The following is a 26,294-nucleotide window of genomic DNA, read 5'->3' on the forward strand; positions in this document are numbered from 1 at the left end:
AGTGTTCACATGTCCGCGTGGTCTCATGTGACCCAGATCCATTCAAAGTATTGATCCTGACACTAGCATCAACTCTCAGAACATGACTCATCAATATAACCAAAGCAAACTGATTAATGAAGCTTAACTAGTGAGAATCTTAAAGTGTATTTATTGTATCAGGATGCAGCAGCAGAGACCAGACTCACCTGGACCTGGACCTGGACCCAGCTGTGTGTCCATGAAGAGTGACCGGTCTACCTGCAAAACGGCATTGACCCAGAAAACACCCCAGCCAAAAGGAAAAAGAAAGACTCGGCAACAGACACAGACGACCGACACACCACAGAAATTAAGGTCAGTCTGCTTGACAGCATAAACAACAAACTGGATCTTCTAACGTCACGAGGAAGTTAAAGACATGCAATAGCCTGGCATTTCCCCAAAACAGCATTGTAACACTGCAAAAACCAGACCTGTTAATACAAATGCATATTGTTACTAAAGAAAATAAACTGATGAAAGAAAGTGGACCTACAAACCCGCTCCATGCACGACATCCCAGAATCGTTAATCCCAGACTTCATGACAACCTCACGTAGAGGAGGGTCTGTTCTAAAGGGGATCTGAGCCTCAACAGGCCAGCCACCTCCTGCTGGGTCTGGTGGCGGCCCAAAGGAGGTGAGGACAAGGCAGCAAGGAGGAGGAGACGGGAGACAGATTTAAACTTGTATCATCAAGTTAAAACCTACATTTAAATAATAAATAAATCCAGAAAGTTCTTCCCGGATCCAGCTGTCCTGACCGGTTCTGACTGCCCCATAGCCACGCCAATGCCTCTTTGTCCACAGAGCCTGACCAGAGATAACCCTCTCCTTATATATTTATTATTATTATTATTATTATTTTCTGTCTTTTTTCCTTTCCTCTCCCTCACTTTGATTAATACTCTCCTCCTTTTGCTCTTTCCTCTCTCTATCTTTCACACAGAAAACTCCTCCATTCATCCAGTGAACGGATGGCTGAACAAGCTGCTGATGGAAGGTAAGAACTGAACCTGGACTCTCCTTGGAGGATAAATCAGGTCTAGACCAGCCAGAGAAAAGTTAAGAGTCAGAGAGAAGCTAACTTGGCTAACGTCACAGCTAATGCCAAAGAAGTGGATCTAGACTAAGCTCAGCTAAACTAAGCTGGGTTTACATCGGAGCTACTTGAAAACCTGGTGCATCAGCATCAGACTCCAAGTGGGTCTGACCAAACTGGGTACTTGATGCGTTGGGAGACCGGTTTGGTCTAAACATTTAAAGAAATCCAGAGGAATCAGGAACAGGTAACCGGTCAAAGTCCAGGAACAGGTACGAAGGGAGAAACAGACACGTATCAGGTCCTGGATCAGGCCAGGGTTCAGGTTTTCATGGGAAGCAAAGGCAACGTTGGAACTTTGATATTTTTTTAACTTTAATCATCCATTAACAGTCAGTTCAAGGCAAGCAAGCAGCAACCAGAGAGACAATCTGTCAAGTCTGTGTTAGAAAGACTCACACAAGGACCAACAGCAGCCATATCAAGTACAGTTCACCAGCTACACCATCTGGACCAAGACCTGAATGAGGTTTCCTGCAGGTTTGAGAAGCCAACGGTTAGCTACTAAGATGACTTTAACACGTAGCTGTAAAGTTGACCTTGAATTATGAAGCTAACTTTGTTAGCAGCTTCACACCAGAATCCACATGGATCCAGATCCAGTAAGGTTGCTGCTCAGGGTGCCGCTCTGCCGCTTGTGTTCATCAGAACCCGAGGCTTCAAAACCGTAGTCCACAAACCAACGGGTGACGTCGCCATGACAACGTCCACTTGTGATCTCCAGTCTGTGCTTTAGTGACTCTTTGAACTTGGTTTTCTCCACAGAGTTCAGCAGATCTCAGAGGTTCCGTTTACCCGGCAGCATCAAACACACCTGGACTCCATATTTATGGTGAGTACATGTACAAGCTCACCTTTCACTATTAACCACATCGACTACAGATTCAATGCTGAACAGGTTCTAGTGGTCTCCATGCTGCTCAGACCCACACATGAACCCCATGTTGGGTTCTTTAGAGTTCATGTTCAGTTTATCCTTCTGTTCCAGCTGCTGGAGGAGAACATCTGCACTTTTGTGAAGAACGAGCTGAAGAAGATCCAGAAGGTCCTGAGTCCAGATTACCCAGAATGCTTGGAGAGTGAGGATGAGGAGTTGTTGGACGGTGAGGATGAAGAGCAGAGGAGGAGGAGCAGAGAGGCGTTTCAGAAGATCACAGTGGACTTCCTGAGGAGAATGAAGCAGGAGGAGCTGGCTGCCTGTGTGCTGATGGGTAAGAGGATTTTAACAGATTTAACATGGTGGAAAGAAGAGAAGGATTCAATATGAAGAACTTCATATTTCCAAACTCTTAATAGGCTGCACACAACTTCAATGTTTGTTAATGTTCGGATGTCAGAATCGATATTCCAACACTCAAGTTCTACAGAGTTCAGACAGGATCACGACCGTTTCAGAGAAACAGGTGTTTCACTTCACCCAGTGACCATGTTAACTGGTGACTTTCAGCTCGTAGGAACTAAATGGTTAGGTTACGGTCTACCAGGATATTTAGAAAACCCAACGGTACTATTTTCAACACGTCATCATACCGTCTCTTTCTATGATGCTGTATTGTGATGTGTTGTAGTCATAGGCGGCCTGGGGGGCCCCCAAACATGATGGGATGGCCGATCAAAAGAAACAAAAAGAGTGAATAAATGAAACTTGTGGTGAAACTGTAGGCTAGCCCTTTTTAAACAGCGTCTCTGCATTATCTCAGGAGCGGTGGTTCGGCAATTCTCCACAGATGGTGATTCACACAGAGCGAAGCATCTCCACCGATCACCTGTGATTCCCACAGAAAGTGAGGCTCCTAATGAGGCGCGATGGTACACGTCATGATGATGACGTTGGCGTCAAACATCCTGGAAAGTGACAAAGTTAGGTTTTTCTCGCTAAAGTAGCCTACATAATTCCATAATGGGCATCAGCTCGCTGTCTGACTCTGTCACTCGGGAAGGAGGCTGGGGGAAAGTTCCCTGAAGTCGGGAGGGCTGACAGTCGCAGTGATTTATTTAAAAGAAAATAAATAAATACATTTATTTCAAACAGATCACCACAACCGTCGATTTGAACTCAGCGGGGTGTTTGTGTTTGTGGTGAAAATACATTTCCATCACAAACACTCGGTGAGTTAAGGTTTTCTGCCGGTGACAGACGCTGTTTTTCAGGCAGAAATGTGAGGAAGAGTCGGCAGGACAGGCGGGAGGACGGACGCTTCTCCACGTACAGCTGTGGTATTTTTTTTCCTCATATAAGTTGTCAAAGACAGTTAGAGTTACTACGTTACTGTTGTTTGGTTCTGTAATGTTACTGTGTGGGACATTAAAGCTGGCTACAGGATGTTTGGGCGCTGAACCAGTTCTGCGCCAATGGCAAGAGGGTCAGAGCTTACTTAATGTCGAGAGCAACTCCTGCCGGTGTACACAGCAAACCCCCCCCCCCCCCCCAGGCCCCTCGGTCTAAGGCAGGCTGAGCACACGTGGGGATTTAAAGCAGACTGCTTAACCAGGGGCCTGTACTACGAAGCGAGTTCAACATACCCAGGGTATCTTTCAGAGATCCAGCTTAAGTAACCCTAACAAAGGCAATCGGAGATAAGCGGTCACACGAAGCTGGTTATCAACTCGTTAACTCAACCCAGGGTTTACCTGTCCAGCTATGAGCGCGTGCACATGAAAGAGGCGGCATTTGCAGCATTTGACCAATCACATGCATGGATCAGTCTACGGCAGCGGAGCGGCGTATTTCACGGACGAGGAGCGAACCGTAATCTTACAGAAATCCGAAGAAGTTTAACATATAATGCAGGCAAAAAGCAACCGTTTCATCTGCCAAATGCAGGAAGGACAGCTGGCAAAAACTCACTGACTGTGTGAATGCGGAAGTCGTATTAATATTATTAGTAGTAGTATAATATGACTACCCCATCATAAGGGCACTAGTAGATCTGACTGATTAAAAGTTAACCTTATCTGTGCTGATAGCTTAGTGGTAGAGTTACCGCCCTATGAACCAAGGCTCCTAGCAGCGCTTCCTGTTCGAATCCACCCTTCGGCTGTCTTTTAAATCATGTCGTCGCTCTCTCTCGTCCCTTTAACTCTTACGATGTCCTTCAGCAATAAAAGGCCAAACATATAACTTTAAAATGATGAATGTGTTGCTTGGATGTATTCTTATAATGTGGTTTATGACAATATCAGCCTCATTCTTTCAGCTGCAATCCCGGCGGTGTAAAACGGACTTGGGAGCAAATCAAATAAATAAATAAAAACATAATTCATAGTGGTCAGTAGGCTGTACGCTGACACAGAAAAGTCTTTCCCTCCGATGAGAATCTGTATCTCTCATATAAAACATCATCAGACACAGAAAAAGGGTTTTGCCGGTCTCTGTACACTCTATAGTTCTCCTACGAGACCCTCTCACGATCCACCAAGCTTCTTTTTTTTATATCCGCGCACCAAGACAGCTGATTGGTCAGTCGGCGGTGTGTTTCTCCACGTTGATCTCTTATCAGGAACATTACCTGCTCCGGAGCAGGTTAGCTCCACAGCGTAAGTTACCATGGCGATCTACCCCGGTAAGAAGTGAACCAGCGTCGTAGGACGGAAAACCCAGGGTTAACGCTTAAGTTACCTCGCTAAGCACAAATCCTGCTTCGTAGTACAGGCCCCTGATCACTTGTTGGGAGAGCGGTTGAAAACAAACAAAAACAAACAACAACAAATAAAATGACAGCTCAGCTGAACACCTCCGCTCCGTGCATATCAACACCAAGCCATACAAAGGAGCGCGATCCCGCTCAGCGGTGGCTGCTCAGCTGAACACGTCAACAGAACACAAACTAGGAAGAGGAAAAGGAAGAGCAGTCAGGCCTGCACCGCCGTCCCTCATGCACCATAGGACTGCCCGACACTCGTCGGCTCGTTTCCCCCCTGCAACTTGTGACGGGCCGAGGTTGTACATGACGTGCTGACGTGTCCACTCACGTGACCGCCAGGTCATGCCCCGCTCACGTGATCACCTGGTTAAGACATGTCATGGCGGCGCCGGCAGCAGCAGCAGCAGTAGCGAAGCAGTGTGTGACCGGAGAAAAGTGAGCGCGATCCGAGCCGCTAAAGCGGTCTAGCAGGAGGAAAAGTGAAAGTGACGAGCGGTAGTTAATCCCGTGCGTTCGCCTCGTTTGTTCGCCTCCTGAGCGTGTGGTCCCGCTGGAGCTGGCCTGAATTGACTGTTGACTGACTGACTCAGACTGACTCTGACTGGTGCGCTTTACCGACTCCCCCCTCTGGTGCGTGTGAGTAACTGCTGATTGATTTTTGTTGGATTATTTTTGCTTTGGTTTTTTCCCTCTTTTTTATGAGTGCTTTGGGTTTTTTCTGACATTTTCTGTTTTTCTGAAGATCGGATTTTTTGTTGAAGAAACTGAGAAAGAGACTCGTTAAAAGAACTGTTTATTGTTTGGGGAACATTGAAATATATTTTGGTACAAAAGAAAACAAAAGAAACCTTGGTTGTGTCCTGGTTGTCCTTGTGCTTGTGCTGGGTTCAGTGTTTGAAGGTGTTTTTTAATGAAGGGTACATATTTGAAAGTGAGTTATTGAAAGTATGTATACTTTGTGTGGGTTAGTGGCACAGACTTTATTGTCAGGACTTTGACGCCTGACTGGCACCCCAGCATTAATTAAACCTAAAAAGTTGCACTAAGAAACCGTCACATAAAAAATGGCACCCCAGATGGGACTCACATCTTCTGTCCCCAGCTAAACAAGGAAATCAAGTGTGGAACAAACAAAGGAAACAATAAAGCCAAAAACAAATAAAGGGAAAAAACTGCTTGTTCTCAACCAAACAAATAAACAAAACAGAAACCCACTAAACACCTTTGGTTCTGGAAACAAGACAACAAACTAAGCTGCAACTTTGAAAAAAACAAACAAACAAACAAACAAACAAACAAACAAAACAAAACAAACAAAAACACAAGGACTGGAACAAAGGAACAAAGAACACAAAATGGCAGACAGTCAGAGCTTGGACCCTGTCATCTAAAGGAACCCCAGTGAGCCAAGAACTCGGTATTCCCTACTGGAGATGGATCTGGAACTGGATCTGGGCCTGGGAGGAGACTCCATGCTCCATCAGCCATTGATTCCCCTGCCGGAGGTGAACCTAGACCTAGGAAGGAAAGAGGTACCTGAGCTGCTGGCAGAGGTGAACAAGTGCCACCAGGAGGAGCTAAGGAGCTGCCTGGGACAGAGTAAAAGGGACATTGAAAAGGTGAACCAGGAACAATTGAAGGACCTGGAGGACAAACTGGACAAGCAATTTGAATATCTAAATAATCAGTTCAATTCAACCATAAATTGGCGCCTCAAGCAATATCACACAGAACTTGTGAAAGATTTCAAGCATGTGCTCTCCCCATTGGTATCTACCATGCAACACCTAGAGGAGGAGGTGACACACTGCGCAGCCAGTATTCACACTTTAACAGGGGAAGTGTCAAGCATTCGTAACAGTTCCACATCCATGCACCCCCCTGTACTTGTCCATGCATCTGTACAGACCCTCCTTGATGAACATCCCCTGTTTCACCCAACTGCCCAACCAGCACGTGCAAGGCTACAGTCAACAATGTTCCCCAGTGTTACTGACGCAGAGCTTATCTCCCCTGTGCGTGCTGAAATACCCCCTGTGGCCAAAGTTATATTTCGTGGGCACAGCCCTATCAACCTGCATTTCCCCATGTTTGGGAGAATAGATGACACACAGGACCCTCTACTTTACCTGGGAAAATGCAAGGATTTCTTGGCACTCCACCCACTTACTGATGCAGAAGTCATCGCTACTCTCCGTAACGTGCTCCATGGCACAGCCCGTGACTGGTGGGATGTGGCCCGTTTGGAGGTTGCTACCTGGAAAGAGTTTGAGAAGAGGTTTACATCGGCTTTCCTATCAGAGGATTATCAGGATGAGTTGGCTGAGAGAGTCAGAACACGCGTACAAGGAGAGGATGAAAGCATAAGGGATTTTGCATACATGTACAGATCACTATGCAAGCGTTGGAATCCAGACATTACCGAGCAGGAAGTGGTAAAGTTGACCCTAAAAAATATCAACCCCACAATGGCCAGCCAGCTGAGGGGCAGCCGCATGACCACCGTGGAAGCTCTTGTTCGGCTTGGTCAACAGCTGGAGAAGGACAGAGAAAATCAGCGTCATTATGAACAGCGGAAGAAATCAATGCAGAGACCAGTGAGGTCAGAAGGCGCTGCTCAGCCCCATCCACCTGCCACTCAAGTTACTACAGTTTACTGTTGGCGCTGTAAAAATGATCATGCCCCATCAGCCTGCCCACAGTATCAGTTTGGTAGAAACAAGTTTCCAAAGCAAACACCAGTACCGGCAAGTCAAAATTCAAGAAGTAATCACCCTCCCCCTACACTTAACACACTCACTCACCCTGGTCAGAACCCCCTTTTCGCCTCACCTGCCTCACCTCTTCCCCGACAGCTTGTGATTCCAGTTGCAGTGGGCTTCTGGAGAGGAACGGCCATCTTGGACACCGGATCCTCATACACCCTCATAAATGACACACTCTGGAAGGGATTGAAAGGACATGATGCAGTGTTACAACCATGGCTACAGGGTCCCCTCTATCTGGCTGATGGCACAGGGAGATATCCTATTGGTTGGAGCGAATTACAGTTCAACATTCAGCAACAGACAACGACCGTACCTGTGGTGGTCCTCCCTACATCCGGTCTGGCGCTTCCTGTGGTTCTTGGGCTCGACTTTGTTTCCATCTCCGGCCTGCAGTTTGATGTGTCTGAAAATGCATATTGGTTCAAGTCTTCTATGAAGAGGAGATATCACTTCCTGAAAGAACAAAGACCGGAACGCAACACAGTTTCATCACAAGTTGCTTATTACTCAGCTGTTCCACCTGTACTGCCACTCCCCTCCACTGCACGTCCTCTGGTTGCTGGTCTGGAGGCTATCATTCAGTCCACTCATCTGGATGAAGAAGGAAAACAAAAATTGACCAACCAGATCGAAACAAATGCAGAGGTTTGTACAAAACGAGTGGGAAAAACAAATGTGCTTGCTCACAAAATCACACTGTCACACGACATGCCAGTAAAGCAGAAGCCATATCGTTGCTCACCTGCCAAGCTACAAGAACTGAAGGCTCATGTAGAGGAGATGCTGGAGGAGGGGGTCATCGTGCCTTCAACATCCCCCTATGCTGCACCCGTGGTCCTCGTGCCTAAGAAAAATACCACCAAATCCCGCTTTTGTGTGGATTATAGGAAACTGAATACTGCCAAAAAACAGACGCCTACCCAATACCCAACATTCAGGAAATCCTGGAGTCCCTGGCTGGTTCATCCATTTTCACGACCCTTGACCTTAACAGTGGGTACTGGCAGGTGCCGATGGAAGAACGCAGCAAGGAGAAAACTGCCTTCATCTGCCCCTTGGGGTTATACCAATTTGAGGTGATGCCCTTTGGGCTGAAGAACGCCCCTGCGACCTTTCAGAGGCTTATGGAGGTGGTTTTGGCCAAACACCTTGGGAAAATCTGTATGGTATACCTGGACGATATCATTATTCATTCAGCATCATTGGACCAACATTTTCATGACATTCAAGCGGTACTGGACAGCCTGAGAGAAGCTGGACTCACCATCAACATGAAGAAATGTCAGTTTTGCAGGACCACTCTCAAATTTCTCGGACATGGTGTCTCCGTCTCAGGGGTTCAGGTGGATGAGGAGAAGACCCGGGCAGTGCAGTCCTTCCCCACTCCCCGAAATCTGAAAGAGCTTCAGAGGTTCTTGGGACTAGCCGGCTGGTACCACCGGTTTGTGCCCCATTTTTCCTCCACCGCCGAGCCCCTGAATGCTCTGAAGAGGAAAGGTGTTAAATACACATGGACTCCCACCTGTCAAGCTGCTTTCAACACACTGAAGCAACATCTTGCCTCTCCTCCCATCCTTGGCCACCCAGACTTCACTCTTCCCTTCATCGTCTACACAGACGCCAGCGATGTTGGGTTGGGTGCGGTACTGGCTCAGCCCACAGGGAGTATCGCAAGGGGAAATATAATATTGTACCTGACGCTTTATCCAGAGCTCCAGTGAATGAGACCGACAGCCTGCTCCCCACCTGCGCTGCGGTTCAGCCTGCGAAGAGGCAGACGTCTGAGGATCTCCAGATCTCAGACGAAGACATCTGGAAAGCTCAGAAAAACGACACCGAAGTACAGAAACTTTACCAGTCCATCCTGGAAGCTACTGATCAGCCAACCCCCTCCGATACCAAATTCACCATTCTTGAGGACAAGGTATATCGTATTGTGCAGCTGCCACATAAGACCCTGTGTCAGATCTACATACCACTACCTCTCCGTGAACAGTTGCTCCGGCTCTTCCACGACCACCCACTAGCAGGACACCTGGGAAGATACAAGACTTACAAGAGGTTACAGGCTTTGGCGTACTGGCCGAAAATGAGCTTGGACGTCAAAACTTACATCCAGTGTTGTCAGACCTGCCAAATTCAGAAACCGGAGAACCGGAGACGCCCTGGAAAACTGCAACAAACAACGGTCACACAATCATGGGAGATGCTGGGGGTCGACCTTATGGGACCTTTTCCCCGCAGCTCGTCCGGCAATCTCTATCTACTCGTGTTTGTTGATTATTACTCACGCTGGGTCGAGCTATTCCCTCTCCGCCGAGCTACTGCCGAGACAGTTTCCCAGGTCCTCCACAAAGAAATCCTCACCCGGTGGGGTGTACCCGATTATGTCCTGTCGGATCAGGAAACACAGTTCATCTCTTCTGTCTTCAGCGAAACCTGTAGAAGATGGAACCTCAAACATAAAAAAACCACTCCATATCACCCCCAGACCAACCTCACAGAGCGAGTGAACAGGAACCTGAAGGCCATGATTGCCTCATACGTGGAAGACAAACATAAAACCTGGGACAAGTACTTACCAGAGTTTCGTTTTGCCCTCAACACTGCAGTCCATGAGTCCATCGGAGTGACCCCAGCCGAGCTCAATGTTGGCCGGACGCTCAAGGGGCCGCTGGACACAGAGCTGAAGCCTCAGACCTGCACTCCTGATGAGCCAGCCTATCAACAAATGGCACACATACATGACCTCCAGAAACATGTCACACAGAGCATACAGAAAGCTAAAACCCGCCAGAAACTCAATTATGACCGATACAGAAGAGAGCAAGTGTTTGAAGAGAAAGACGGAGTCTGGTTGAAAACTCACCCCTACTCCAAAGCTGACAAGTCGTTCACGGCCAAGCTTGCTCCGCGCTGGAAGGGACCCTACCGCGTGACCCGGAGGACAGGGCCGCTCAATTACGAGATCGTCCTGGAGGACTCAGGTGAGGATCTCCGGGTTGCCAATGTGGTGCAGCTCAAGCCGTGCTATCCTACCGCGAACGAGCTGGACAAACAGCAGCGCCGTCGCGTCATGGAGCTCTTTGCCGAGGAGTCCGACGACGAGGAGTTCCATGGGTTCCCGAAGACCGACGGCGGAGATTAGGCCGTGTTAGCAGCGCCTGTTCAGGCTTCTCTCATGGGGGAGGGGATGTGACGGGCCGAGGTTGTACATGACGTGCTGACGTGTCCACTCACGTGACCGCCAGGTCATGCCCCGCTCACGTGATCACCTGGTTAAGACATGTCATGGCGGCGCCGGCAGCAGCAGCAGCAGTAGCGAAGCAGTGTGTGACCGGAGAAAAGTGAGCGCGATCCGAGCCGCTAAAGCGGTCTAGCAGGAGGAAAAGTGAAAGTGACGAGCGGTAGTTAATCCCGTGCGTTCGCCTCGTTTGTTCGCCTCCTGAGCTCGCCTCCTGAGCGTGTGGTCCCGCTGGAGCTGGCCTGAATTGACTGTTGACTGACTGACTCAGACTGACTCTGACTGGTGCGCTTTACCGACTCCCCCCTCTGGTGCGTGTGAGTAACTGCCGATTGATTTTTGTTGGATTATTTTTGCTTTGGTTTTTTCCCTCTTTTTTATGAGTGCTTTGGGTTTTTTCTGACATTTTCTGTTTTTCTGAAGATCGGATTTTTTGTTGAAGAAACTGAGAAAGAGACTCGTTAAAAGAACTGTTTGTGAACATTGAAATATATTTTGGTACAAAAGAAAACAAAAGAAACCTTGGTTGTGTCCTGGTTGTCCTTGTGCTTGTGCTGGGTTCAGTGTTTGAAGGTGTTTTTTAATGAAGGGTACATATTTGAAAGCGAGTTATTGAAAGTGTGTATCCTTTGTGTGGGTTAGTGGCACAGACTTTATTGTCAGGACTTTGACGCCTGACTGGCACCCCAGCATTAATTAAACCTAAAAAGTTGCACTAAGAAACCGTCACAAACTGTTTCAGTGACAACAAACATACAATATGGTCAGCGTTATTCACACACTCACACAACATGCCGAGTGAACAGTGGACACTAGGCGAATTGGACTTGATGTAGCCGCCTGCAGCGCGCTACCTAACGTGATGGATTGTGGGTTGAAAGCAATGCATGATGGCTAGAATTGTGTCCGACTTAGCAGCCGACTGCAAAGACGTCACAGGGTCGGACCATATCACGTGACCCAAAACATCGCGGGAACAAGTTTTTAAGAGCCGCTTCTTGCGGCGCTTTGCAGCGCGGTGAACGGTGGCTGCAACCGGCTTGTCCACACCTCCGCTACAGCGGAATGGTTCTCATTGGTTAAAAGTTCAATGACGTGTGTTCAGGTCCGCACTCGGCGGCCACCTTGTGGTGAAATGATTTAATGATTTGCATTTTTATTTTGGTCGCATTGATCTCATGGCTTGATGTTAAGTTCCGTGCATTGTGCTGTGAGTAGGCCTGTTATATGTGAGGTCTGGTTAATACAAACATAGAATGATAATACAAATATACTAGGAAAAAAAGAATGCCGTCCACATTCCGCCTTACGTGTGTGTGTGTGTGTGTGTGTGTGTGTGTGTAATATATATATATATATATATATATATATATATATATATATATATATATATGTGTGTGTGTACACATCCTCTTTGGTTTGCTGCTGTGTTCTATCGCTTGAGCACCATAGTCACGTTGACTTTGTTGTCCGACTTGACGGCGTTTGGCTGCCGTCTCTTTTAGAGCCCGCCCCCTCAGACACCTGCAGCTCTCGTCGGCGTGATAAGTCAAGTCAAGTCAAGCCAAGACCATCCCGAACAAGCCTAATAACAGTTTGAGTCGCCCTCGCTCACTTGCCCTAAGCACTTGCCCTCGGGGGAATCCCCGCCGCCATTTTAAAGGGGCCCTATTATGAAAAATCGACTTTTCCATGTTTTTCCACCCTAAAATGGGTCCCTGGGGTGTTAATAAGTCCCCACAGTATCAGAAAAGACCACCATCTCCCTGTTTCACTTTCTCAGTTTGAAAGAAATCCTCCCGATAAACGAACGGTTTGCAGAATGTCCACTAAATGACGTCAGCAGCGAATTTTGCTGTGCCTTATATGGGTCATCTCGGCTCATTAGAATCGCTCCACCTGTGTGGTCCCGCCCACATAATCCCCAAACCTGTTGCTGTCAGTGTGATGTACACAGTGTTGGGAGTAACGCGTTACAAAAGTAATGCATTACTGTAATGCATTACGTTTTGCTGTAACACGGTAATGTAAGGCATTACAAAAAAAAAAATGGTAATATTTTACTCAGTACAAATCTCAGTAACGCGCGTTACAATGCATTTTAAACCCGAAATCAATTGACTCTACATTCGCGATCGCGAGTTGGGCGAAAGCCGGTCCGTGTTACTGTACACTATGTTAATTAAGCGCTGTTGTTAGCAGGCTCCATGAGCTGGACACCGACTGACGGAGCGGCTCCCGGGATCAACAGCTCCCAGTAAACATTTTGACGTCTATTTGACGTCTTATCAACGTCAGTCAGGCAGGTCAATTCGACGTCTACCAGAGGTGCTGAAATGAAAGTTTTTCTGACGTCGGTCTCATGACGTCATTTCGACGGCATCAATTCATGTCGTTTCGACGGCATATCAACCTTTGTCAAAATACACATGTAATGTATTGCATTTAAAAATATGTTTACCTAAATCTAGTTTCAACTAGTGCCTACATAACTGGCATTACCACATCCATACATTCTATGACAAGCACAGCTCTTGTGCTGTATACATGTGCAATTCTTAATGCTCTAATCTACAACCATTTAAATTAACTTATCAATTTCAGCAAAAAAAATCTTAAAATGCAAAGAGGTCAAAAAGTCCAATAGACAACACCAGCAAATTTCACATTTGCCAACTTAAAATATCACAGGAATGGTGAACCTGGTCAAAACTTTTGTAGTAAATAAACTCACCTGTGATAAAGTTAAAAATACTCGAGTAATGTTCACCCATACTGTAAAATACAAGTAGTACATGGACTAATCTCAGGTAAAAAAAAAGAGACAGCATTCAGGACCAGATATATATATAACGAGTTATCTATATATTGAATAATTGAATAAAAAACGAACATGTATATTTGAACAAATGTTTTATTGACTTCCTTTTTATTGCAGTCCTGTGGGGTCTTGTTTAAGGTGGTTCTGAATCACTCTATTTCTGCATCTGTGGCCTTTGGACTCCATCTCTTCACAGCAGCTGGAGAGAGGGCATAAGAAAAAAATAAACATTTTTACAGAGCGCCTATTCAGATGTTAAATGCACTTTATAGATGGCAAGAACAAATTATAGAGCGAAAACCTTCTGCGCATGCTCCGTCTCTCCGTCTTGTTTTTGGTGTATGTCAAGCGACACCTATAGGCCTGGCATATGAACTACAGCGTTTTCGGTGGATCCGTCTAAATGCAAATATTCTTGAAACAATGCCGAGGAAGACGGCGAAAAATAATGTTTTCGCCTGTCTGGACGGCCCATTAAAGTGTTATGGTTCTGTAACGATGCTAAACCGAGAGTTGCACAGATGTTCGGCTCACGTAGCCTGCGAGCTAACTCAGGACTAGTTTCACACGGCAGCTAACTCGGCTGCTAGCCGCCGCTCGGTTACGGATAAAAGCAACAAAAAAACAGCTATCTGTAACAATACACGATGCAGCAACAAAATCAAAACTCTAACATGCAACTGATAAACGTATAATGTCTTACCAAACACGGTTTCATTTTAAATTACAGTACTTTTAGTAACTCACCTTTCACAGGTGTCTAGTTATAGTCTAGTTAAATAGTTCCTAGATGGATGCTAGAATCACAAACATTTTAGCCCACATTGCCAATATGCTACTACATTATTTTCTTAAATTCACGAACATATTTCCATTATTTCGAATAGTTTTTTAGCATTCGTGCGTTGATATGTCGTTGAAACAACGTCTAAATGACGTTGGTCATTTCAGCCCCTCAGATAGACGTCAAATCAACCTGCCTACCCACATTATTGGATATCTGCATCTCGACCCAGCAGTAGATAGAGGAAATCATTCTTGACAGTGTTTTTTCAGTGGAGTATGTTTTCTTTGAGATTGTATTCCCCCTAATGTTATCATGTCGAAAAAAAGTCGAATTAAAGTCACGTCGTGACGCGACGTCGATTGGACGTCTTCATCTAGACGATGGTCGAGAAAATGTTTACTGGGCTGAGTGGCGGCAGAGATCAGGCGGAGGCTCCGATACTCCCCGTCGGTTTTGAACCGCTTTTATGTCCGCGTCATAACGCTTTTGGTGCGAGTTTAAAACAGTAGGTTTACTTCAAAACGCGAGCGTCAGACGCTGTCAGAGCGTTTATGAACAGTGTTTTAGAGCTCCCCCTAAATGTCTCAGGTAGGCTTTCAGGTAATTTCACAGCATAACACAGCGCCTTCAAGGTCATTAAAAAACACGAACGGCAAATCTGGAATGAAAAATGTCCCTGTTATTTCATCCCCGAATCCCATTCATGAACACAATATCTAATATCAGTTAACGAGACGTTTTCCGTTTCTCGTTTTCCGTTTTTAAAACGAATAACGGGATACGAGTCATTTTCCGTTTTTCGTTCTTTTATCTTGAAGCGAAAAACATCACATCCTGCTGTGTAATGAGCTGCATTGAACACAAGAAGATCTATTGAGAACAACAAATCCATATTTCCTTATTTTGGCGAAAAGTAATGCAAAAGTAATGTAAAAGTAATGTAAAAGTAGTGTAATGCCTTACAATTCAAAGACAGTAATATTGTAATGTAACTAATTACTTTGAAATGACAGTAACAAGTAATAAATAATGCATTACGCTTTTGAAGTAACTTGCCCAACACTGGATGTACATACAAACCAGTAAACCAAAACGCCAAACTCAACGGAAAGCGAGTTGGCAGTCCGCTGATATTTACTGGCATCGTCGGAGCATCTACGATGGAAATGTGCGCACACGTGTCCGTAAATGTGTGTTCGTGTGTGAGACGCACTTCACCGACAGGAGCTCTGACAACATGGGTCGCTACAGCTCAGGATATACCTCTAACCTGAGGCTAAAGTTTGGATCAGTACCGACAGTCCGAGAGCCAACCACAGACACGGAAGCGGTAAGTTACTAAATATTATGTAATATGCCGTGTTACAGTTTACCGTTGCTTTCTTACTTGCTTAGCATTGGTGTGTTAGCATTGGTGTGTTAGCATTGGCGTGTTGCGCTAAAGTTAGCATTGGCGTGTTGCGTTAAAAGCTTCCATTGTATTGATATTGAGGACCGTTAAGGTTACGTAGTACTGCGGGGCCCAAACCTGTAAAATAACGCTAGACATCAGTTTGCTTGGGAACGTTTTGTAGCTTGAATGCGGCAGCAAGAGCAGCTGATCTGTGTTTGTTTACACGCCGATGCAAAGACGACGTCACCAAACGTTTGTTTTTGCACCGCTAACGAAGGGATTTTACGAGCTATTGGTGCGTCACCACATCAGTTCTACTGAAATAGTAACGTGTTCCACATTTCAGATGTAGTTGTAAACTCTGACCGTCTGTCTGACCGTCTGTCTGACTGTCTGTCTGCTTACAGAGCAGCAGCTCACACCAGCGTCCCACAGCGACCCACCACAGCTACTGTTGGCACTCACCTGTCTAGGAGGACTACAGGCTCCGTACCCAGGTAAAGGTGTGTAGCCCGACATGTAGCCTACTTGAAATCAGGTTTAACAGCAACTACTAGTAGTTGTGCAGATGTGTGTTTCTATTATGTGATATCATGGGTTTCATTTCTCCATACAACTCTGTTACAGCTACTGTGTCCTGCAAGGACTTTGGTGTTGGCACAGCCATGGTTCCAGACCTGTTTCACAACCACTCCAATAAGGAGACCATCACAGAGAGCTCGCCTGGACCCGGTAGAGGAGGAGGATACTTTGGAGGGCAGCTCTTCCTTGACTTCAGAAGAGCTTGATATGACCCTGCAGAGTCGGCCACAAACAGTTTGAGTTTGTGTTCTGAGATAACTGTGAACTTCAACTGCTGATTAATTTGACAATAAAGTCTTTACAGTAATTGTAAAATGTGTCATGGTTAATATTACTGAAGTAACGGTCAGGAAGACTGCATAATATGTTGCATAGAGGGATTTATTTTTATAAAACACAATTGATAAACAAACAACAGACTGCTGTATTCCTCTTACGTGTAAAGCACCATAACCAGCTGTATATTTCATGCGTTTTGGAGAGAGAACATTCAGACAAACAGTTCCAACCAGGATGTCCCACCATGCAAGCCTCTTCCTCCTCCAGCTGCTGCATCCGTCTTCTTACCTAGTGTGAATCATGATCATCGTCATGTTATGTGAATAATAATCTTGGTGTAACAGACAGTAACATTACCCGTGGTGTCTCCATGCAGCAGACGTGTTCGGTGTCTGAAGGCCCACTTAGTCACCTAGATGAATATAGTACAGAATTTGAGCATTTCAACAACACATCTTGTTAATATGGTAACCTGACGGACGGCTGAGGTAAACCTCATGTTTGAATTTTGTAACAGTAAGTTTAGCACATAATGTTGAGATGGAGCACAATCACGTTTATAAAACACAGCACACGGCCTATAATTCACAGTTCAGCACATAATTCTGGAGGACGACATGATACGGACCAAATCCTGTTGCTTGTATATCTTTATGTGTAGAGGATCAAGTTTTTAATCCCGTTAATGTGATGTAAACAAACTGCCCGCATACAGGACGCTGTTTTCAGCGGGTTTTCATCCGTTTAAATATAATGTTCCCCATTTGGAAAACATGCAACTGTGAACTGTCAACAACACGGCACTACTAACGATATTAATTGTTGTTAAATAGCTCACAGATACATTACTTATAGAGCGAAGAACGCAGCATTAGCGTCATTGTGGCTAGCGCTAGCTACGCTAACACACATCAGCTGTGTCCCAATTCAGGGTCTGCAGCCTTCGGAGCAGAGGCGCTGTTTGTGAACAGGCAAGGCAGGCAACTGCTTGGGGCCCCGAGTTGCCAGGGGGCCCCCGAGACTCGGCCCGAGGGCTGTTTTATGAATGTTTAAAAAATCAATTTGATGTGTAACTAACGGGAGCCCGGCCTGAGCTAGCCCGACCTGAGCTAGCTTAGTTAGCTTCAGAACGTGACCAACAGACGCTAATGCTAGCAATGTTTGCTGCTGTTCAAGTGTCTCCTATTAGTCTAACGTTATGTTTGAAATGTAAAAACGGTAACATTTAATTCACATTCGGTTAGTTTGCAAGCTGAGCTGGACCAGCCGCACTCCATTGGCCGTGACCAACTCGAGTGCGGCTGCCTGGCCACTGCCATGGACGCGGCGTCAGATTATTTAGAAGATTATTATTGTTATTGTTTAGTCAGAAGGGCCCCACTGAAAATTTTGCTTGGGGCCCCAACAGACTCTAGAATCGCCTCTGCTTCGGAGGACCCAGCCTTCGCGGTCTACGGAGGCGACACCTTCGGAGACTCCTCCGAAGGCTGGGTCAACCGTCGGTAAATGGGACGGTCTAACTAGAGTCCTTAAGAGAGAGAGTGGCGACAACGGAAGTTCAAAACGCCGGCCGATCACGTGGTCCATGTAGCCTCCAAAAGTTCCCGGAAGTGCTTGGCGGGCAATTGAAAAACACTAGGAAAACCACGACGATCGGTAAATAATGGTCAATAAATGCTTTGCGTTGCAACATGTATATTCTTGTGTTAATTGATTTGAACTCAATTAAGTTTATCAACTTAACTTTACTGTACAGTCGTTGAAAAGTCGTAATATTTTCTCTTTTTCTTAACTTTCAGATTTGAGTGAGGAGAAAGGTGACTAACAAAGATTTGCCCATTGACTGCACATTAGGTCTGGAGTCGTAACAACATTATGATAACTGTATTCTAATATGAAATCCATGGCAAATATGAAATCCATGGCAAATAAATTACACTTTGATTTGAATTCACTATTTCTATCACTATGTGTTAACTATTCTTCCTCATCTCAAACTTACTCTACTCAGTGATGCACAATAAATCAGTAGCACAATAAATCACAGTCTTGTTTTTCCCAAAAGCACTTAATACCACAATAAATTCCTTAAAACAGTATGTAAAGAAGTGAAACAGATCAGCATGTTAAGCTGTTTGTGTCCTTTTCACTATGTAGTCCTTGACAGTCTTCACGATGGTGTGCTGTGTGGGGATGCTCCAATCGCTCTGAGAGGGTTGTCCGCATGTATGGCTTCCCCAAAGACAGGGACAGGCGAAAAGCATGGGTGGTTAAAGTTGGAAGAAGCCATTTAACCACCTACAAAGACACTACTAACAAAAAAATATGCGAGGTAATCATATTCAAACAATGCATTTGCACTTTCGGACACTTTCAAATACCACACCACTGGGAAGTTTAAGATGTTTTTAATTAAAAACAGAACAGAGAACAGGAAAAACAATGCAAAAACCAAGGGAAGTTACGTTGTAAATATAACGGGGAAGAAAAAGAAAATGAAAAGTCAGGTGCCCTCTGCCACCCTTCCCAAGAAGCCTATGATGTCATTCACCACATCGAGGAACTGTTCAGGACGAAGACTGGTTCCTCCCTCATGGAGCTTCCAAACGCAGTGGGTGTGTTGGAGAAGGAAGCTCTGGCATTCTCCAGCAGGCTTCCATCATGCTGTGAAATAAAAGAAAAGATAATCCGGCGATTTATTAGGTTGAGGTTGCGGATTGAAGCAAAAAAAATACAAAATGACAGGAAAAAACAACACTTAAAAGATGGCCATCTTGGAAGCAAGAGCCAAACCAAGAAAGTGAAAAAGAACAGTGGCCTAGGTTCAACATCAGTCAACATAATACAGTCTCCACAATATTCACAAGGAGAATTAGTAACATGATACATATGCATGAAAAATATAACCATGCCGGTATAAACCCAGTTTGTGTTCTCACCGTCCAAAATCACAACAGTAGACACACCAGCTTTATAATATACACTATACTCCTATCAGCTTTTTGAAAAAAAAAAAAAAAAAATCAAGCTGCCCAATACACACACGGTAATTATATTAACACAACCAGAATCACCCCGGTTTTTTATTATTATTATTATTTGCAATAAAGTTTACCACCATCAGGATCGGCGGATGCAGCTCAGTTTGAATTTAATATTCAAATGTGAACTTTTTCACCCCGCACTCAAACCTATATATATATAGCCTCAATTATATTAAATTGATGTTTATCTACAATCACACTCCCTGCACATTAAGCTGGCTATTGGTATAAATTGACAGTGTTCGATTAAGTTATATTTAGTGAACAGAATTTACATGCGTCCGCCTGTTGCATGTGTTGCTATCGTTATCCAGCGTGCTAGCTTAAACTTTTATCCGTTAATATTCTCTAATCTTCTAATCTAGACGGGGACAATCCGCCAACATATTTAATATAGCTAATTACTCATGTCAATTTAATTCCAATGAACTACTGATGTGAAAATGTCATTCTTTAAACATTTTACCTTGATCAAGTGTTGCTCCGACCGTGTGCTCCATAAGAATTACGTTGGGCGGAAGTTAGCTTTTGCTAACTTCCGGGAACTTTTGAGGGTCTCCATGCTCCGCCATTGCTGTGAAAAAAATTAACCATTGCAGTAAACGTAGGTGGTGCCACTCTCTCTCTTAAGGACTCTAGGTCTAACTAGAGTCCTTAACCTACGGAGCATTTCCTGATTGCGTCGCGACGTCATCACTTCTGCCGGCCAAGCCCGGGAAAAACACCAGTCAAAACAAAAATACGACAGACGAACATGATGGAGAGTTTTTAATATATATATATATATATATATATATATATATATATATATATATTTTTTTTTTTTCTTTTAATTTAATTTAATTTTTATTTTTTTGAGCAAGAGGAGAGGCGGCTGTGGCGACACCGGCGGCTTGTTTATCTCCGGCTGGGAGAGAGCCGTGGGGAGGTAACGTTAAAGCTGTTATTTTAACCCATATTTATGTTCATACATAGCTAGCGTAGTACGTGGTAATTAATATACCCTTTAATAAATGATACCGCTAAGTGACAAGCCATATTAAGTATAGATTGACATGGATAATGTCATTTAACCATAAGACTTAATACAGGGTTTGTACAGGTGCTTAAAATGTAAAATCTTTGACAATGCTGTAATTTTAATGCTGTTTTTCAAGGTCTGAAAAGTGCTTGAATTTAAGTCTAAATGCTTGGCTTATAAAGTGATTAAATTGAATAGTAAAATGTGTAGGAACCCTGTAAATAACCCCGACTTAATTCAATATTTTATTCTTGCCTCTCTTTTAAACATTTTAGTGACATGGCATCCGTCGATTGCATCAGCCCTGCAAACCCCAATGATGGACGATGTGGTGGACAGTGGAGACATGCATCCCACACCCCCCCTTCCAGATGATGTCCCACTCAGAGCCAGAAGAGTCCAGGGTCCTTATTGTGGCATCCCATCCAGTCCAGCAGCACCACCAGGGACTCCTGCTCAGTCAATACTGTATATATGTTCTCTGTAAATAGTTATTTCTGATGATCTTTTGTAAATAGTTCTACATGTTAAGAACACCGACTTGTCAATAGTTATTGTAACTTTGTAAATATTTGTTAATTACACAAAAAATAAATTATTTTGTCACTGAAAAGAAGTTCAAAAGTTGACTTTAGTTGTAAATAAGAAATGGAACAGATAATGTTACAAGGTTTTAGGATTTTTATTTAACTATATACAATATTTGGAAAAGAAAATGGAATACAATATTTTTAATTAACAATTTAAATTACAAATCAACACAGAACTTAATCGAAGAGAAAAAAACATCCACCACCCCCCAAAAAATTCAACGCCTCTCAACCATTCTCTCCAATAAACTAAAAAGTCTCTCCATCCTCTCTTTCTCTCCTTTCCTCGCTCTCCCTCTGTAACTTCATGTCCTCCCTGATCAAATCCAGCAAGTCATCTCTTTTCCTCTTTCTTGCTGCCGTCGGTGGCCCTGTGTTCTTTGCCTCAACAGGTGGTCGTTCTCATCCCGGATCCGGAGTTTGATCAAATCCTCCGTCTGCTCCTTGCTCTCTACAACAAAAGGACATGTAAAGCACATTTCCTGTTATGTCAACATGCAAAATGATTGTACGATATAATAACGATATTAACAGTAATAATGCGCCTAAGGTGAGCTCTGTATTCAATCCAAACGTCGGAGCGGACTGTCGCCTACACAACTTACGAGTACAAATCACCTGAACAGCTCCACGGTTACAATAAGATATAAGTTACTATCGGAGCTTGTAACATTTGAAAGTGAAGGGTTTTAGGCTTACGTTACGTTTAAAGGCTAACGTTAACTGAGCTCCTCTATCAACAGCTTTAAGCTACATCACGTAGCTGGCCCTACATTCCGGTGGCTACACGTATTAGCATTATTAACTTCACGCATTTTAACACTCAAATGTGTTTTAAGGCCCCTTGAACGTCCGACGTTAAGCAAAAACACGTTACTTACTTTTAAATGTGTATTCGGCACTGCTGCCGGTGCCGGAGCTGCTGCCGTCTTTCGCCGCCATTGTTGGTTGAACAGCGGCGCGCAAAGCATCTTGGGATATTGGAGGCCGCGAAGGATAGTAGCGGTGCATCCTCCGAATACGGGGGAAAGGAGGACACATTTGTCGGCCGCATTTGGAGGAGCCTCCGAATTTAGACGAATTGGGACAGCCTTCGCGCAGCTCTGTGACGTAAGCGGCCTTCAAATGCAGCCTCCGAAGGCTGCAGACCCTGAATTGGGACACAGCTATCGAGTTACCGTCCAAAACGTTAGACAGAACTAACCATTCAGAAACGTCCTGCTGCATCCGCGGCGTAGAACTTCTACAGGAGCTGGTCCTGGTTCTGGGTCGGAGTCCGGTCGGAGTTCGGCTGGACCGCTGTTAGTTTGTAGCGTAGAACCATAACCATGGCAACAAGCTGGACGCGGACAGCACGGGGCGGAGAGACACAACCACTTCCTCAGTAGGAGCGGGGTCGGGGGTCATCTCATTAGCATAAGGCTACACCCCGACAGATTCACCCGTTTGAAAAAGTGGGGTAAAAAAGCTGAAAATGAGGAGTGTGATCCACTCCGAAATACATGTTCCGAGTGTTTTTTCCAGTTGAGGAATTCAAAGACCAGGTTTGGAGACATCAATAACTTATATTAACTTGTGGAAAAATAGCATAATAGGGCCCCTTTAAGGGCTGTTCCAATTCCCTGAACAGCTGAAGTGAACTCCGTGAGATCGACCCTTGAGGGCTGAGTGATCGAGTCAACAACGATGGTCACTTCAGAGCTGTATATCACCCACAATGCATTGCAGTGGTGCACGAAAAATATGTCCATGTGGTGGCGATAATGAACCTCAAACACCATTGTCTGCTGTCTATTCACCACCAAGGAAGAAGAAAATTAATTAAAGGAGCCAGCACGGGCAGGTACCGTTTGTGCAGTTAGACTGTCTGTTGCAGAGTTATGGCAGAGCCCACCGTTTACAAGTGTAAGTAAATAAGCCGACGTATTGCCATCAAGCATAGAATACGTCTTCGTCTCAATGAAATGAGTCTCCACATATTTTGTGTAATTTGGAATAGGCAGTATAGCGCTACTCCAACAACGTGTGGTTGATCCATGATTGTCTGGGCTGTTAGTGAACGAGGGCAGGTGTGTTCCATTTACCTCTTTCACTCCCCCTCCGTCCTCTTTCCCTCCGCCCTCCAAGGGGCCTCCGTGTGACGTCATAGCAAGGGCTGAGGGCGAGTGAGTGAGGGCGACTCAAATGCTGTATTCGAAACCGCATACTATACTGCTAGTACGTACTGATTTGGCCAAAATATAGTATGTAGTATGCAAACAAAAGCAAAATCTGCAGTATGCGAAAAGTTCCCGGATGTCGTACTGATTCGGAGAATATTTCCAGTATGCATCCGACCAGTCTACTCTGCCTACTGTTTCCCACAATGCAATGCGCTGGAGCCTGGATAAATGAGAAGGGTCTGTCTGCGGCCTGCAAGAGGGAGGCGTTTCGCGTAGAGGGAGGCGTTTCCCCTCCACACGGGAAAGTCACGTTGAACCACGCGAGATGTAAAATGAGACCGCCGTAAAACTTGACTAGTCTGAATGGCCGAACATATGCAGACTGTAAGTGTCAGTGTAATTTAATTAATTCATCGATTAATGTATATATTATTACATTTATTACATATTTGCCTGTTTGATAAGTGACATGCAGCGTATACATACGTTTTATTGCAAATGATCCTAAAAGGTTGAGCCAAATAGAATTGGGTGTTGTAACTTAGCCAGCAATCTGGTGTAACTAATAAATTGTAACTCTGCTATAATATTGACCAGCTCATTCAAAAACATTATTCTCACCGTGGTCCAGTGCAGCAATAGTTTGTTTGAAATTATTGTTCACATTTACATTTAAACACGTACTTCCTACAGTCACAAAAGTGACCATTTCTTAAAGGTTAGGGGAAGGGAACAATAACACAATACCAGACCGTTGCTAGGTAAAACGAGCCGTTGCTAGGGACTCAATAAATGCGCATCACCCTGAGCAGACGAACAGGCGATTAACAGCCACTCTACTCAAGACTAGCTCACTAAATATTATGTATCAAGAAGTGATTCAATACAGTGCAGAGGAAGCCATTTGTACGTATGGGTTTCTCCTGAGGGTTTAGCTATGTGCCATCAGGTTATGCCAGTAACAGAAATATTTGGCCGAACTTGATCGTGAGGTTACATCCTTGTGTTTTTGATAGTGTTGTGTGCACACATTTAAAAAAAACTTTTATGTTTGCTTTCAGCTCCATCCAACCATCATCATAGATGGTAATAAACCTCAGGTGGTTTCAACAGATCAAACACATACATGTGTTATCTGTTTGAAAAAGGGAGAATATGCGAAAATTGCTGCACACGTTCAATGCCATGAAAGGGCAGTTGTTCGTCATGGAGGTACTGTATGTTTTAATTTTAAATCCAGAGACATCCATGCAGATGTTTTTCAATGTTGTAAATTTGGTCTTTATTTAAGTGAATAGTTTATATCAAAGTGTGCATGAATGTTGTTGGTGAACATATATAAGAATTTAATGCACAAATTGTTTGTAAATCCAATTTCCATTTGTTTGCAGGTTATAAAATGTACAAGTGCCTGCGAGGCTGTGTCAAAACACCACATCACCATTGCTGTTACTGTGGCCGCACAGTCACTAGGCAGGATGTATTCATATGTCATGTCAAAACCTGCAGCAATACTTTCGGTATTCCTTTGTTCGGATAAGTTATATTTTAACATTTACATGCAAATTAATTTCTCACAGTTTTCAGTGAGTTAAATGTGATGGCCGAAGCCCTGGTGGGGCACATGTCCAAGGAGGGAGCAAAGAAGCTCCAAATTTACAAGGAGAAACTGGAAGAAGCCCTCTCCTCTGAGGCATTTCTGAGCAGGCTATAAAATAAAAAAAAAATGAGCCTTGAAATGTTTTGGTTTGGTTTTTTTTAAATAGATCTCTTCTTCACTACAAATACGTTTGACAGACCAAATATAGTTGAGATGAATTGCTACTTGTCACAAAACGACCATGACAAAGAAAGTTATGGTCTATGATCAGTGCTGTGAGTGCATGAGTACAGTAGTGTGTGTGTTGTAGGGTGAAATAAAGGAAATCAGAATACCAAACAAAGCCCAAGAGGTGTTGCAGGTAGGAGAGAGGGCGAGAGGGCCAGCAACTCAAGCTCCAGGAGAATGCTGCTGATGATCCCTGCTGATATCAAGAGAGAAAGCAAGGGAGCAACACTGCTCAGTAACCTACAGAATGGAGAGATTCGCAAATGAATTCCCCATTAAGGAATAATAAAAGTTATTGTCATCACATTATTTTAATTTTGTTATGTAGGCCACTACTTTTATTATATATATATATATATATATATATATATATATATATATATATATATATATATATATATATATATATATATATATATATATATATATATTTATTTATTTATTTATATATATATATATATATATATATATATATATATATATATATATATATATATATATATATATTTATTTATTTATATATATATCTACACATTACGCTCTTACTCCCACATAAGCACTGACATTATTATTTACTACTTTTATTTATTTATATAAATAAATATAGGGTAGGCAACTACTTTTTTATATATATATATATATATATATATATATATATATATATATATATACACATTACGCTCTTACTCCCACATAAGCACTGACATTTAGCTCATGAATTCCTGTCTGTTAATTATCTTGTGTTTTCTCTTGTGACAAAGTCAGAAAATTTTACATCTAAATTTTAATATAAATGAAATCCTGCCTTAATTGTTTTTACCCAATTAAAAATGTAATAATAACATTTGTAAGCTTTTGAATACATTCATTATAGGGCAAAGAACGCGTAGGCAAAGTCGTTAACTTTTGCATGCAACTGTAGTGGGCTCATATCCCTTTAAGAACCGTGTGTAGGGCGTTCCCTGTAGTGGCGGGGGGCGTGTCGCGTAGTGACGTCATTACGCGACAC

The 26,294-nt window shown here is 43.9% G+C and overlaps 6 protein-coding genes across 6 annotated transcripts in view; all 6 read left to right on the forward strand.

The window, feature by feature from the left end:
• The window catches only part of LOC311015290 (uncharacterized protein), a gene marked incomplete at its 5' end in the record, with an annotated part of 152,915 nt that overhangs the window by 114,755 nt on the left and 11,866 nt on the right, over nucleotides 1–26,294 (forward strand). The window lies entirely within an intron of this gene.
• LOC311015324 (uncharacterized protein) overlaps nucleotides 1–26,294 on the forward strand; it is a gene marked incomplete at its 3' end in the record, with an annotated part of 558,532 nt that overhangs the window by 2,191 nt on the left and 530,047 nt on the right. The gene's annotated exons all lie outside the window — the stretch shown is intronic.
• Nucleotides 129–6,569, forward strand: LOC311010649 (uncharacterized protein; the record flags this gene model as incomplete). Its single annotated transcript, XM_084005232.1, has 5 exons — nucleotides 129–336; nucleotides 970–1,023; nucleotides 1,888–1,954; nucleotides 6,200–6,385; nucleotides 6,558–6,569. Exons 1-5 carry the CDS (start codon nucleotides 164–166, stop codon nucleotides 6,567–6,569), a joined length of 492 nt encoding a protein of 163 aa, XP_083861358.1. The 5' UTR covers nucleotides 129–163.
• Nucleotides 221–25,017, forward strand: LOC311010658 (uncharacterized protein; the record flags this gene model as incomplete). Its single annotated transcript, XM_084005243.1, has 3 exons — nucleotides 221–336; nucleotides 2,080–2,333; nucleotides 24,519–25,017. 3 exons carry the CDS (start codon nucleotides 221–223, stop codon nucleotides 24,545–24,547), a joined length of 399 nt encoding a protein of 132 aa, XP_083861369.1. The 3' UTR covers nucleotides 24,548–25,017.
• Nucleotides 15,577–16,924, forward strand: LOC311029224 (uncharacterized protein). The gene is made up of 3 exons (XM_084034257.1): nucleotides 15,577–15,716; nucleotides 16,192–16,282; nucleotides 16,407–16,924. Exons 1-3 carry the CDS (start codon nucleotides 15,624–15,626, stop codon nucleotides 16,565–16,567), a joined length of 345 nt encoding a protein of 114 aa, XP_083890383.1. The 5' UTR covers nucleotides 15,577–15,623; the 3' UTR covers nucleotides 16,568–16,924.
• Nucleotides 25,463–26,294, forward strand: part of LOC311010666 (NLR family CARD domain-containing protein 3-like) — a gene marked incomplete at its 5' end in the record, with an annotated part of 160,137 nt that continues 159,305 nt past the window's right edge. The window contains one exon of the mRNA XM_084005253.1: nucleotides 25,463–25,520. Within this exon, the coding sequence (XP_083861379.1) occupies nucleotides 25,463–25,520 (58 nt within the window). The remainder of the gene's footprint in view (nucleotides 25,521–26,294) is intronic.

This window comes from Eutrigla gurnardus (assembly GCF_963514095.1).
Source record: "Eutrigla gurnardus genome assembly, chromosome: 1".
In the NCBI taxonomy this organism is placed as follows: domain Eukaryota; kingdom Metazoa; phylum Chordata; class Actinopteri; order Perciformes; family Triglidae; genus Eutrigla; species Eutrigla gurnardus.

Bases quoted from the DNA above. Each gene is read 5' to 3' on its own strand.
- LOC311029224 (XM_084034257.1), top strand. From the start codon at position 15,624: ATGGGTCGCTACAGCTCAGGATATACCTCTAACCTGAGGCTAAAGTTT. The intron at 15,717-16,191 runs GTAAGTTACTAA...CTTACAGAGCAG, and splicing joins CAACCACAGACACGGAAGCG to CAGCTCACACCAGCGTCCCA. The intron at 16,283-16,406 runs GTGTGTAGCCCG...ACTCTGTTACAG, and splicing joins GGCTCCGTACCCAGGTAAAG to CTACTGTGTCCTGCAAGGAC.